The 15363-nt window shown below is 37.4% G+C and overlaps 1 protein-coding gene across 1 annotated transcript in view; it reads right to left on the bottom strand.

The window, feature by feature from the left end:
• Nucleotides 1-15363, bottom strand: part of LOC114049669 (kynurenine 3-monooxygenase-like) — a 60150-nt gene that overhangs the window by 5624 nt on the left and 39163 nt on the right. The window contains exons 10-14 of the mRNA XM_027870980.1: nt 14444-14591; nt 9023-9080; nt 5988-6070; nt 1038-1139; nt 891-950 (exon numbers count right to left, since the gene is read on the bottom strand). Coding sequence (XP_027726781.1) covers nt 891-950; nt 1038-1139; nt 5988-6070; nt 9023-9080; nt 14444-14591 — 451 coding nt within the window. The remainder of the gene's footprint in view (nt 1-890; nt 951-1037; nt 1140-5987; nt 6071-9022; nt 9081-14443; nt 14592-15363) is intronic.

Here is a 15363-nt window from a genome sequence, read left to right as displayed (position 1 = left end):
CTTTTTTTTTTTTTGGTTTGTTTTAGCATTTTGAGGCTGATACTTCCAGAATTACTGAATTTAATTTGGAATTTTAAAAAATGTCAAATTAGGAAAAAAAAAACAACAACCAATGCTTTATTTAGCATACGCCTGTGACCCCTTGATTTTTTCCAAAACTAGATGAGTGAATGGGTGACTATTTAGGGCACTAAAGCTTAAAACTTCACCAAGACTTTTGGCACACCCCATATACTGAGGGGGAAAAACATTTTCTTTTAATGGCATTACAAAACAATTTGGATACCTTTCAACCATGGAGTATGGTGGTTTGAAACATAGCTAAGCTCATTAAGCCAATAAAAATACTTGTATGATGCCAATCACAGGGCTGGCTCAACTTACAAAAACAAAGAGGTGCAGTTCAGTGTACTGTGGTCTTTTTTCATTACTTTTCCCCTCAAACTGTCTCTCTTATCAGCTGACTTGTTCCATTAATCTAGGTACCTTCATGGCCAAGGCCATTTTAATTTACAAGGCATACATTTCAATTTTAAGAGGGCAGGCCCAAGAATCAGAATTTTAATGCTTCCCCTTCATAATTCTTTGGCAAGAGACATTGCTAGAGGCATATATAAAGCAATAACATACATTATGTGGCAAGGTCCTGTGACTTCATTGGTGAAGAGCTCCTTCTCTGTGCATATAGCAAACCAACTGTATCTATTTCCTTAGAAAACTCTGTATCAGAGTTCAGTGGCTTGCTCATGGTCACAACATTCCAAGTTCATTGCAGGTGGGAATTGAATCCATGTTTTCTTGATTCCCAGTCCAGCATTCCACCACACCATGGTGACTCTCTGAAACAATAAAGCTGGTTTGGAACAATGGAAATCGGAAGCTGTCCTCACCTTTTTCTGCCAATTCCACTGTAGAACTGCTTCATGGTATCTTATTCTGGAAAAAGTGACCTGAAGCAAATATTAAGAATGTCTTTAGGTATCCTCTCCGTTAAAAAAAAAATAATGCAGACTAATGTTCTCTAGATCAGCTCTTACCATGGTGTAGAGTGGAATAAAGGTGGACGGCATAATTGCATGAAGACATTTTTCGATGTTCTTTTGGAAGATGAACCATCTTGAATTGACATGCGCTCGCATCTGAAACCAATGTGAGAGTCTTCTGTGACACTTGTTGTTACCACCACAACCTGCTCTTTCTTACCCTTGGTTCTAAAGAAATTATTCCAAGCCGTAATTGCCAAGCAGCATGAAACTGGATGCGTCATTCACTGAAATACTGATAGACTGAAGATATTACTGCCAACATTAGGAGATGCTTTGTTCCAACAATTCAGCAAACTTGGACAGAAAGCTAGCTTGAGATTCAAAGTGCAATATTGTTGCCAAAGGACACTGGGTTTGGAGGTAAGAGACCTGGGATGGAAGCCTGGCTCTGCCACTGAACACCTATGTGACCTTACACAGGGTATTTCATCTTTCTGGGTCTCAGTTTCCTCATGGCTAAAATGAGATTTTAGTAGATGATCTTTGATCTACCTTGCAGCTCCAAATCCTATCATCTGATGAGAAAATGATTTTTTTTTAAGGAAAAACATGAGACTCTAACAAGCAGGAGTAATTTGAGAAATCCCTGTGGAAGAGGAGGGACACAGATCGAGATCTTGTTTCTCTTCCTCTGACCACAGCAGAAAACTCCATTCCTTTTCATGTTGGATCTTCCATTCATCAGTTCAGACGTCCTTGTCCTTTGATCATAATGGAAAGGACATTCAGGAATAACCTACATATATCTCAACAAAACAGACAATAATAATAATTGTAGCTAGCATTTACATAGCACTTTAAAATTTGCAAAATGATGTGCATATCTTATCTCATTTGATCTTTACAACAGCTCTAGGCTGCTAGATGGCTCAGTGGATAAAGTGCTGCGCCTAGAGTCGGGAAGAGCCGAGTTCAAATGCAGACTCAGACACTTACTAGCTGAGTGACCCTGGGCAAGTCACTTAACTTCTGTTTGCCTTAATTCACTGAAAAAGGAAATTGCAAACCACTTCAGTATCTCTGCCAAGAAAACCCTAATGGACAGCAATGGCGTGCTATTGTCAACTCACGGAGAGTTGGACGTGACTGAACTGAACAAATCACTCCCATGTCACGGGTGGTGAAATGGAGGTTAAGGCAGAGGTTAAGTGACTTGCTCAGGCTCGCATAGCTAATAAGTATCTAATGTAGACTTTGAACTCAGGTCTTCCTGACTCCAAGGGAAGCACTCTTCCCATTATGCCCTCTGGTGCTTCCATTGTGCCCTCCGGTCAGCTGTAAGAGCTGACATTCATATACTGCAGCATTTTAGGCTTTACAAAGTATGCCCTCTGTTGTTGTTGTTCAATCATTTTCAGTTGTGTCTGGCTCTTCACGACTCCATTCAGGATTTTTTGGCAAAGATACTAGAGTGCTTTGCCACTTCTTTCAGATGAGGAAATTGAGACAAACAGGATTAAGTGACCTGCCTAGGGTCACACAGCTAGTAAGTGTTTGAGTCTGGATTTGAACTCAGAAAGAGGAGTCTTCCTGACTCTAGGCCTCCACTCTACTCACTGTGCCATCTAGCTGCTCCATGGTCCACAATTACCCTCTTAGATAGTATAAGTACTCCCATTTTACAGTTGAGGAAACTGAAATTTGAAGGGCTTAAGTGATTTGCCCAAGGTCACATATCTAGTTAGTCAGAGTAAAGACCTGGGACTGGCCTCGTCTCCAAACTTCAGATCTAGAGCGCTTTCCACTAGCCCATGCAAAAACAGTAGATAGACATTCATGGTACGGTATTTGGTGCTTTGAAGGGTCCATATAGATGATCCTTTCATAAAGGGTTTACTGAACCTGAACTGGCAAGAATACGTGTGCCGGATGGTTTGAAGCATTCATCTTGCTTCCTGGTAGGAAATCAATGCTTATGTCATCACACAGTTTGCCTAAGGCAACCATTCATCTCAAAGAGTTGAAAGGCAGTTCAAACACTATGTGCAAGATGTTATGTTTGTCCTGTTCTTGAAAAGAATACAAGGAAAATATTACGTAACATCCAGTCAGCCAACAAGTATTTATTAAGAGCCTATTATTGGGGCAGCTAGGTGGCACAGTGGAGAGAGCACCAGCCCTGAAGTCAGGAGGACCTGAGTTCAAATCCAGCCTCAGACCAAACACTTGACACTTACTAGCTGTGTGACCCTGGGCAAGTCACTTAACCCCAATTGCCTTAAAAAAAAAAGTCTATTATCTGGGGCAGCTAGGTGGTGTAGTGGATAGAGCACTGGCCCTGGATTCAGGAGGACCTGAGTTCAAATGTGGCCTCAGATACATAACACTTACTAGCTGTGTGACCCTGGGCAAGTCACTTAACCCCACTGTCTAGCCAAAAAACCCCAAACAATACAAAAAGAGCCTACTATCTGCTGGGCATATAGTCTTCTATGGATTAATATCATAAAGTCTACTGACTGGGTCTGCTACAAGGTCAGGTCACATAATCTCATCTGAATTCTCACTGCAGCAAGGCAGTCCTTTCACACCACCCCAATCTATTTACTTTCCCACGCACCAAAGCCACTTTCCTAAACCTTTTTTATCCCTCATCAAACCTCTCAAAGCTCTATATTTGTCCATCCATATTTCCAATAAGAGTATAAAAACCTTTGAGGGGAGCTGTGGGCCAGATCAACCCTGGGGAAGTCTTACCTGCTGCCAAGAACATTTGACACTAGTGGGTTCTGCAGCATAATTCACAGTGCAGGAAGCTGGCATAGAGCCAGCTATGATCAATGAGATTACTACTTCAAGGTTGGTGGGAATAGACCAGAGAGCTGCTGCTTCCACCTGATCCTCTCTGTCCTTCAATAAACATCTCTAGCCTTGGAAGTCTCTTGTGTAAGTGTCTTCTACAACCTTTCAATTCAGCTCTGAGCACCAACTGACTAGATGTTTGTTTTTGTTGTCATATCCAACTCTTTGTGACTCTGTGGACCACATTGTCCATGGGGTTTTCTTGGCCAAGATACTGGAGTCGTTTGCTACTATCTTCTGTGGATTAAGGCAGACAGAGGTTAATTGACTTGCCCACAGTCACACAGCTAATAAGTATCTGAGACTGGATTTGAACTCAGGTCTTCCTGTCTCCAGGCCCAGTGTTCTATCCACTGAGCCACCCAGCTGCCTCCAGTTGGTTGGTACATCAAGCTAATTGACACTCTTCTCTACTCTTCTCCATATATCCCGTCAGTAGTTACATCTTGCTGTTTCTACCTCCACAAAGTCTTTCCTATGGGGCCCAGATATCACCTGACTTCAGGCTCTCATCTCCTTTTGCCTAGAGTATTACAACAGCATCCTGACTGGTCTCTCCTGTCTCAGATCTCTTCCCACCCTAATTCATCTACATGCTGCTGCCAAAGTGACTTTCCTGAAGTGCTGATCCAACCACATTATTCCTCTATACAATAAACTCCAATGGCTCATTTTTGTTTCTAGGATAAAATGTAAACATCTCGGTTTAATTTTTAAATCTATTTAAACAATTTTTTTTAAATTGTAAATTCCTTCATGTCCTAGCTCCAACCTATCTTTCCAGCTTCATTGTACTTCCCATACTCTGAGATCAAACCAAATTGGCCTTCCCATTTCTTCACACCCAACATTTCATCTCCTATCTCCATGCCTTTTGTATTAGACATTCCACATGTCTGCAATGCACTCCTATCGTGAGTACCACCTTCTTCATGAAGCCTTTCCTGATCCCCAAATGCCAGTCCCAAACTATCTTGTAATTAATTACTTTGTATTGATTTGTGTTTATCTTCTTTTATTCTTTACGTACTTACATAGAATGTAAGCTTCTAGCAAGTGGGGATTTTTTTACTCTTTGTACTTATATTCCCAGTGCCTAACACAATGCATGGGACACACAATACATGCTTCAAAATTCATATTGATTATCTGTGTACTTGATGTACCCCAAAATTAAACTGGAAATTCCTTGAACACAGGATGTTCATTGTAATCTTTCTTTGTATACATAATAGCTAGCTAGCATGATGCCTTGAACATGAAGCAAGAATTTGGGAAATCTTTGTCAGATTTAATTTAGTTATATATTATTTAAATCTATTCTGTTGCATTTTAAACTCATTTCATCTTTTTCTTTTTCCAGAGGAGATGAGGGGGAGAACTCCATCATTACCCTTTGTAAATGAACTTCTGAAGCTTTTCTCCACAGTATCGATTTTCCAATCATTTATTTTCATTCTTCTCATTTCTCAGTCTTTGGAGCCCCAAACAAGATTAAGTACTAAATTAGGCTACATACTGTGAAAACATTAGACAAATTTTCTACATGCCATATGTCTGTGATAATATCTCAGGGTTATATATATTTTTGGCAGCAGCATCATAGCATTGTACCGTCCATTCAGATCTTAGACCAAAGTCCACAAAGTATCAGTGTAGCTAAAGAAGCTTTGACATGCTTAGCAGAAGCTAGGAAGCACAGTGGATCAAGCGCCTGACTTGGAATTAGGAAGACCTAAATTCAGATCTTATCTTTGAACCTTACTAAGTGTGTGACCTTGAGCAAGTCACTTAGTCTGATCTTCACTTTCTACTTCTGTAAAAGGAGGATAATAATACCTGTAATTCTTTACTCATGGGGTGGTTGTGAGGCTTAAAAGAGATGAAATATCTGAAACTCTTTGCAAATTTTAAATCTATATAAATATTTGCAATTATTATTATTATCCCCTCAGAAATGTTCAGAGGAATGAGGTTTTTTCTATATGTGCTCTTCTACTAGATGTTTCTTACAAACCTATGGTGCCAAGGCAAAAAGGGAACTTAGAAAAACAATACCATAAATAAAATAAGGAAGAACTGAGGGAAAGTCACTCTTTAGAAGTAAAAATCCCTAATCTCTCAAACTTCCTCACTTACCTCTATGTAATTGTACATGGACAAATCCGAAATAGCATGATCATCTGGAATTCTAAATCTTGAGAATTCAGGAAGACAAGCACCTAGAAAACAAATAAAATGATTCAATCATGTCATCAAAAGGAGTCCCTTAAAGTATGGTAGGCTCTGTGTACTGCAAGTACATAGCATATATAATTACTATTGCATTTCATAGTAATTAGCCACCAATGGTCAACAGTTCACATGAAAGACTATAACTGATATTAGTTTTCAACTGCTAAACCAGACTTTTCTGGGTTTTTTTTTCCCTATTCCTTCTTTGGTAGTTATTCTGCAACTATAATTAGCATGAAGAATAACAGTTTTCCCTGATATCATTTACCACTTTGTCATCACCATCTTTCTCATTCTACAAAGGTTTGGGGTCTTATTCTTCAATGGCTGCAATTGTTTTGCCTACAAAAAGTCCATTCCCTCCCTTTAGACTATGAACTCTTTGAGAGTAGGGACTGTGTTTTTTACTTTCTTTGAATCTCAACCCTTGCTTAACATGGGGTCTGACACATAACAGACACTTAATAATTGCTTGGACCCTGTGTTGCAAAAAGGAAACAGTACCTGCCCTCATGGAGTTTACATTCTATGATATACCTAAATCAGTATATACAAAATATAGGGGATAATGACTAAGCCTGTTATTTCCCTGGTCTAGGGAACATGTAAAGAATGTGAAGAAGCTCATTTACCAAATTCAGGTCAGTGCCTTCTCTGCAAAGAGTCTTAGAGAGTTTTTGAGTGTCTCAGTCTTAGAGAGTTGCCCATAATGTTGAGAGGTTAAGTGATTTGCCCAGGGTCATAAAGCCAATTGTATCAGAGATAGGTCTTGAACCGTGGTCTTCCTAAGTCAGGGCTTAGCATGCTGTCTCTCTTACAAAATAAATACAAGTTAATGGGGGGGGAGGGGCACCAGCAGCTGTGGGTATCAGAAAAAGCTTCATGTAGAAGATGTCACTTATGGAGAGGTTTAAAGGAAACAAAGGTGTCTAAGAAGCAGAGATAGAGGGGGAAGACATTCCAGTCACAGAGGAAAGTAATTGTAAAACTGCAGAAACAGAATGGCATTTATCAGGAGCAATAAGGTCAATCTGGCCAAACTGTAGAGTTTACAAGATAGGGAGTAACGAATGAACTTAGAAAGACAGGTTGGGGCCAGGATGTGAAGGCATTTAAAAACTAAGCAGAGGAGCTTATATTTAATTCTAGAGGCAATAGGGGAATAATCAGAACTGAACCTTAGGAAAATGACTCCCATCTCCCAAACATACTCAAACCATGTTCCCTATGATTTAATCATGTTCACTCTCCCATGCCACATTTCCTAACATCTAAAGGGTCACTGACTAGCTATTGCCTGCTTTCTGGGCCAGTGCTGAGAGGGTGTTTTGGGTGCCAGAGATGGGGGCACCCAAATGAGAGATGATATCATGGAGGAAAGGAACAGAACAGTGAGAATGGGCTCTGGATCCCTAGTATCAAGGCGTTTTAGAATAAAGGGATAGTAGAGAAGGGTTAAGGAAGAAGTTTTCAAGTGTGAAGTCTAAACTATGTTTATAACAATACTGATAATTTTTATAATAATACTAGAGGGACTCATTTGGGAAGGCTGGGAATCCTTTGAATAGGACAGGCCTCCTTCTTGGTCTTCAGAAGACTCACCCATGGCGTTACTCTCTGTTTTTATATATATATGCACAACATTGAATAGTAATATATACTAATACTTTCTTTCTGTAAAGTACATATTAGTTGAATTCCTATATGTTAAATGTATATATGATACAAATCTACTGTAATGTATAATAGTGATATTCTAAGTACCAGTAGCAAGGGGGATACTTTGGGTGTACTGGGGCCTTTTAATAGAACCCTTCAAATCACATTCATCACTTTTTTCCTTCTACTGAGCCAAAATTTGCCTCCTTCTTCCCTCCATGGTCAACCCCTGGAATTTCTCATTTAGTCACTCTTACAGAATTCTGTAAATTGATCTTTTTGCTCATTTAGTTTCTAGCCCACTATCTAGTTATGTAGCAAGAGGCTAGCTATCCATTTTTATATCCATGATACAAATAGATTATTTTCACCTCATATTTTTTCACAGAATAATAGAATCCTAGGGTTGGAAGGAACCTTAAAGGTCATTTAGTCCAGCTTCCACTAACCAAAACCCCTTGACACCCTTGTCAGTCATCTAGTTTCTACTTGAACACATCTGGTAATGAGGAATCCATTCTTATAGGTCAGCCCATTCCATTAAAAAAAAAAAAAACCTTTAATTGTTAGAAAGTTCTTGTTCAAATTGAGCCATAGATATGTCTCCTTGAAATTTCTCAATAATTCTGGTTTTATTCACTGGTGCTACACAGAATAAATCTAATTTCTTGTTAATTTCTCTGTGGGATAGTGTTTTACCATTTAGGGACAGGAACAGTAGTGAGTTCCATTAACCAGTTTTTTAATTATTATTACTTTTTTTATAAAAGTCTGGTGGTAGAGGAAGAAAAAACTGGTAGCTAAATGAGGTTTGGAGGTGACCCATGGATTTCACTTACCTATAACTTACTTATACACTTTTAGTAGGTATCACTGGATTAAAAATGGTTAAATTTCCTTATGTTTGTATGAAATCTACATTCTATGATTTAACTCTAATTATCAATCTACTAGAAAAATAAAGTAGAAGTGATATGTTTAGCAGACCCAAGAAACCCACCATCTCTAAATTTTGCCAAACAGGAATATCCACATAGTGGTAGACAAAGTCAGAATTTGAGAGAGCTAAAAAAAGCAAAAGACAGAGCTATGGGTTCTACTGACTTTTCTTCTACAAACTGTAGCTACCTCGCGGTCTTAATGCTCCGTTAACTGAGTAGCTAGCTGGCTTTCATGGGAAATAAATGCCACAGGAGGAAGCCAGGCACACCAAAGCTATCAGTATTGTTTCTGGTTTTAAGTAACCTCTTGCTAACTTACCCAAAAGGGATTTTACTTACTTAAGTCATTATGGTATTTATCCATTAATTCATCAAATACCAAACAGTCTTCAAAGCCCTGAAAAGAGATACATCCAAGATAGTAAACTGGCAATAATAAAAGTCTACCAGGTTCTTAAATATGCATACCCTCTTTAACAAATGAATTTAAATTACATAAAACTTTCCTCAGTCAAGGAAGAATAATTGAGCCCTTATTCATCTTGCTCTGTTGTTTCTGTTGTTTTTTTTAATGCAGACTATTCAAGCATTAAATAAGAGATAGGTATAGTAGGTAGGCCCTAAACTTGGAAAAAGGATGACCAAATTTTGCCTCAGACATTTAATTGCTGGTTTGTTGTTCAATTATGTTTGACTCTTTGTGACCTCATTTGAGGTTTTCTTGACAAAGATACTGTAGTGGTTTGCCATTTCCATCTCCAGTTCATTTTCCAGATGAAGAAAGTGAGGCAAACAGGGTTAAGTGACTTGCCTAGGGTCACCCAACTATTAAGTGTCTGAGGCAAGGTTTGAACTCAGGAAGACTCATCTTCCTGAGTTCAGGCCCAGGAATCTATATACTGTGCCACTTAGCTGAGATGTGCTGGTAAATGCTTAACAACCAGTTCTCCAGGAAAAAAAAATAAACTTAAAGTTTAACCTGCCTTATTAACATTTTCTCCATTATTTTATCAAGCCCTTTTTTGCAGCCTTATGTCTGTTGTGCAAATGGTTACACTGAACACTTAACAATTGGCTCTCACAAGACAGCTGGTTAGAGCTGGCTCCAGCACGCCCCTATTTAATAGTTATATGACCTTTAAGATGAGTGTTCCCCTAATTTATGTCTTTGGTCCTCTTCTTCTCTTTATGCTCTTTCTTGGCAATTTCATTCATTCTCATATTTTAACCACTACTTATAAAGAGATAATTTTCACTTTATATTTCTATTTCCATGACTGGGATGTCCTATGGGCACTATAAACTCAACAAGACCCACACAAAATTATTGTTTCTCCCTAACACTGCTCCTCCTTCTGACACCATTATACCTATTAGTGGTACCACCACTTACTTTGTCCCCATCTTCCAAGCCTTCATGTTATATTTGACTTTTGTTCTTCCTTACCTTTCACATTTGATAAGTTAGCAAGTATTATAGATTTTATCCAAGATATCTGTCATGTCCATTCCCTCCTCTCAAACTCCACTGCCACCACCAAAATACTGGACCTCATTACTACCCATTTAGACCATTACTATAGCTCATTACAATTATTCCCACCTCCACTCTCTTCTCTCCAATGAGCCTTCCTTCCTCCACACCAATGCCAGACTGATTTACACACATATATCTTGTCTGCTCAAAAAATATTTAGTGGCTCCCTATATTCCCTTTCAAGTCAAATTAAAGCTACTTTGCTTGGCGTTTAAGGCCTGCCACAATCTGGCGCCACCTCCCCTTCCAGCCTTATCTCATCTTCTCCCCTGTATGCTTCTATCTTCTTGCCAAACTGGACTAATCTCTGCCTGGGGAATACACCGCATTCCTTCTTTTCTCTGTGCCTTTGCTCACTCTGGCCTGATGCCTGGAATATCCTCCATCTCCTTTCTTGCCTACTGAATGGCCTTTAAAACCCAAGGTAAACCTCACCTCCTTCATGAAGGCTTCCATTAATCCCCTCCTCTCTTGTCAGTAATAACATTCTCCTATGACCTCATCTAGTATTTTATCTTGAACTTCTCTAGAGAATTTATCAGGTAAAATTATATATTATAGTTAGTTGTTTCTGTGTGTTATTTCCCTAATAGACTTTTAAGTTCTATGATGGCCAGGACCATTTTATGTAAACTTTGTATGGAAAGCAAAAGGCATGTTTGAATCACAGTGAGTAGCAGTGAGTAAACCAGTTTGACCTAGTTTACTGACTAGAGTAATAGGGTTGCTATCAGTATATATACTGATCTTTCCAATTAAAAAATAAATTCTTATAAAAGAGAACTATAAAAAGAAGTGCTTATGCTCACCAACTGTTTAGACCTTTGAAAACTAAATTATGTCTCTACCACTAACACTAATGGGGGGGGTAACATTTTTTTAAAATTTTTAAACTTAAATAAAAATGAGGAAAGAAAAAAAATATCATGTACACAGCAGATCATAAGAGAGGATTCAATATAAAACAATAAATGTCCATTTCAAGAAAACCTATATAATAAATACTACACATTGTCTTCAAAGATGCCCAGCTTTTCTTTGCTTCCTTATTAGTTTTGTTTTGTTCTCTGCTGTGCACTTTTTATTTTATTTTCCCCCTTCCTCTCCCCTGCCCCAGAAGGCTACTGTTAAGCATGAATATATATCTATAGATATATGTATACACACATATGTATGTACACATATACACATACATAGGTATCTATAAACAGATACATATATAAACATATATACTCATATACATATATGTAAAGCCATACTATGCTTATTTCCTCCTATAATCTGTTTCTCTGAAGGTAGATAGCATCTTCCTTCTTAACTCTAAGTATTTCCATGTTTTTCTAAATCAACCAGCTCACCATTTCCTACACTACAGCAATATTCCCACCCAATCACGTCCTATCTGAGAGATTTTTTATGAAGGTTTTTTCCCCCAATGTTCTGCATTCCTTCTATTCTTGGTTACATAGGTTTTATTTATACAAGAAATTTTTAATTTGAAATAATCAAAATTATCCTTTTTACATTTCAACAATGCTCTCAACTTATAATATAGTTTAAAGTCTGATACTACTGAATCTATTTTTTTTTATATCCTTTTCCCCTGGTTTCTTTGAAGTTCCTAACTTTTTGTTCTTCTGAACGAACTTTGTTATTAATTTTTCTAACTCAGTAAAACATTTTTTTTGCAATTTAATTGGGATGATATTGAATAAATAGATTAGGTAAGATTGTCATTTAAAAATTATGTTGGCTTTACTTGCCCATGAACAATAAATATTACTTCAATTATGTAGATCTGAGTTTAGTTGTATAAAAAGTATTGTATGTTTACATTCATTGAGTTCCTGTGTCTGTTTTGGCAGGTATGCACCTAGGTATTTTAAATGGTGTAAAACAATATTGAATAATATTGCTGACACATAGTATAGTTTCTCTGTTTTTCACTTTTGATTAAATCTATTTTAACTTTAAGATCATGATTACTATCCTTACTTTTTTTTACATACTAAATTCTACTCCTGTCCTTTATTTATCTTTGTGTGTATCTCTCATTTTTATAATGTTTCCTGAAAGCAACATATTGTTGAATTCAAATTTTTGATCTGCTATGCATTTCTGTTTTATGGGTAAATCCATCCTATTCACATTTTAAGCTACAATTACTTGTGTATTTTCCTACTTCCAATTTTTCCTCACATCCTTCTCACCCTATTTACTCTATCCCTCCTCACTCCTCTGCTGCCTTGCCCTTCCCCTATTCCTTAACCTACCCACCTTTCTAAGGATCCCTCCCTTATCCTATCTCCCCACCCTATCCTCCTGCCCTCTTATTTCTTTCTGAATTTAGAAAACTTTTATACCCTTCTAGATATACATGTTGTTCTCTCTTTCATTCCCAATGAGTAGGTTTCAGCACTACCTATTCTTCCCCCTACTATTTTTTCTTTATCAATTATTCTTTTTAATGCCTCATTTGTATAATTACTCCTTTTTAATCTCTCCCTACACAGTTTTACTCTTTTAGAATCACCCCATCATACTCAGTTCAGCCCAAGCCTTTCTGCAAAGTACCCAAATAATGATGACAGTCATAAAAGTACTGCTAATATTTTCACATACATGAAGTAAACCATTTAATCTTATTGAGTCTCTTATAATTGGTCTTTAATGTTTACCCTATATTTCTTTTAGATATTATATGTCGAATTTTCCCTTAAGTTCTGGGGTTTTTGTTACAAAAACCTGAAAATCTTTGAGTTCGTTGAATGTCCATTTTTTTTCCCTTCAAGATTGTACTTAACTTTGGTGGGTAAGTTTACCCTTGGTTATAACCCCAGCTCTTTTGCTTTACAGAATATAGTATTCCAAGACCTATGGTCCTTCAACATAGTAGCTGCTAGGTCTTGTGTAATCCTTATTGTAGCGTCATGATTTTAATTTTTTTTTCTTATTGCTTCCAGTATTTTCTCCTTAACCTGGGAGCTTTAAAACTTGGCTATGATATTCCTGTAAGTTTTCCTCCCAGGATTTCTTTCTGGTAGTAATCGGTAGATTTTTTCTATTTCTACTTTTGCCTTTCTGTTCTAGAATTTCAGGATAATTTTCCTTGATAATTTCTTGTAATATTGTGCCAAGATTCTTTTTTTTATAATGAAAAAACTGAGGTTCAGAGGCATTAAGTGACTTGCCCACTGACCACATGGCTAGTAAGTTTCAGAGGCAGGGTCTGAACCCTGGTTTCCTGACTCCAAGTTCTTTCCATTATACCTTACTGCCTCAATATGATTTTGTCCAATATTTGTAGACCATTCATATCTTGGGTGCTACAGTCCCTAGCTTCCAGAAAGGATACCACACACCCAAGCAGGGTAGCATATTTAATACACACAACAGATAATAAATACAACTATATAGATACCATCCAAATATATATCAAACACTTTCCTTTATAGGCTTATACTTTTTAAGCATTTTATCTTTGGCCCTGTTTGAAATCTCTCTTGGTGAATTCATGGTTTAGGTTCCATCTTCTCTCCCTGTTTTTCTTGGTTTTTCTATAGAAGCTATTTTTGGGAAGCCATCATGATTTCACTTGTGTTCCCTTTTATCATTTATTTTTTATTCATTCATTAATCATCTTGAAGATACTCAACCCTTTACTTTCCTTCCAGAAAACCATTTCTCAACAAGAATACTGAATTTTCATAGGAGGCATAATTTATTTAAGTTTTAACTGTGTTTAATACTTTTATTTAACCCTGACAAACAGGGAGTCACTTCTTTACTTAGGTTGGCGATACAGAACATGGATCCTATAAAAATATATGTAAATGCACACACTTGTATATACTTATGTGAATATATGTTATGCATGTATTACATCTATCTATCTATGAATGCATGCATATATACATATGTGGCCTTGAGCTGCTAAAAAGATCAATTTTAAAATTCTAAACATGCATTCATTTGTCTGATTGAACCAAAAACTGTATTGTGATTCCCCTACCCTAACCCTCTTAGCCATATCTGCATGGGACTATCGATTCAACTGTTTTCACTTAATTGCCTGGCCTGATCTGCCAAATGGCCTTTGAGTGACTCTTTTACTAACTAATTAGTTCTTGGGGATTATATGAGAACAGCCTTTGACCTCAGGTAATTGGGATATTTCACTTGAGATGATGCCTTCAGTCACTTGCTTAGCAAAGGGAACTCACCGCATTCATGCCTTGTCCAAAAAAGGGCACAATTGCATGGGCCGCATCCCCCATGAGTACACACTGGGAACCAATGTGGAATGCAGAGCACTTGACAGCTATCATAGGCTGGGCTGGCAGCAGAAAGTAATCTCGCTTCAGTGCTTCCCTTCCAGGAGGCAAAAATCACAACATATATGGATTAACATGAAGCATCAGAGTTTATACCCTGGTGAAACTTCCTTCTCTATGTGTAAGCCTAAGACTTTGTCACATTAAAATATACCTAGGTATGCCAATGAAGAAACAGGAAAAAAAAAACTTAAAGTTCTGCACGGCTCTGGTATCCTGTGGGTCTATGTTTCTAATTACAAAACAATTATTTACCATGCCTGTTACAGTGCAAATATATTCAGGCTGAGGTTAAGTAACCAAATTAAGTTCTAGCTATTTCCCTGTTATGCAATTTTCAAATTCATTAATATGTTTTGGGAAGTTCAATTTAACTATTTTGGTATTTCAATCTAAGTATTTCCATGAAAGAAGAGCAGTTTCTAGAATGCTTTGAGGTTTACAAAGAACGTGCTTTATAACAAGTCTGTTAAGGACATAGTACACATATTATTATCCACATTTTACAAATGAAGAAACAGGTTCAGAGAGGTTAGGTGATTTGCCTAAAATCACGTAACTAAAATCCAGCCACCTTGATTGCACGTTTGGTGATTTTTCAATGTCTATGATAATAGTTAAGTTTCAACAATTTCAAATGAAATTCCCCAAACATCACCAGCAATTTCAGATCCTTCAGGAATTTGACGTACATTCTATTCAATCAAAGCACTTGCTCTGAGTGAATGCAAACAGCAACTGTTTCTCTTTTGGCCAGCAACCCTGAGGGTCTTCCCCTCCTAGTTTGATATTTTTTTTTATTAAAGGGA

Source organism: Vombatus ursinus, unplaced genomic scaffold (genome assembly GCF_900497805.2).
Source record: "Vombatus ursinus unplaced genomic scaffold, bare-nosed wombat genome assembly UNPS02014798.1, whole genome shotgun sequence".
NCBI lineage: Eukaryota > Metazoa > Chordata > Mammalia > Diprotodontia > Vombatidae > Vombatus > Vombatus ursinus.
This window is presented reverse-complemented; position numbering and strand designations above follow the sequence as displayed.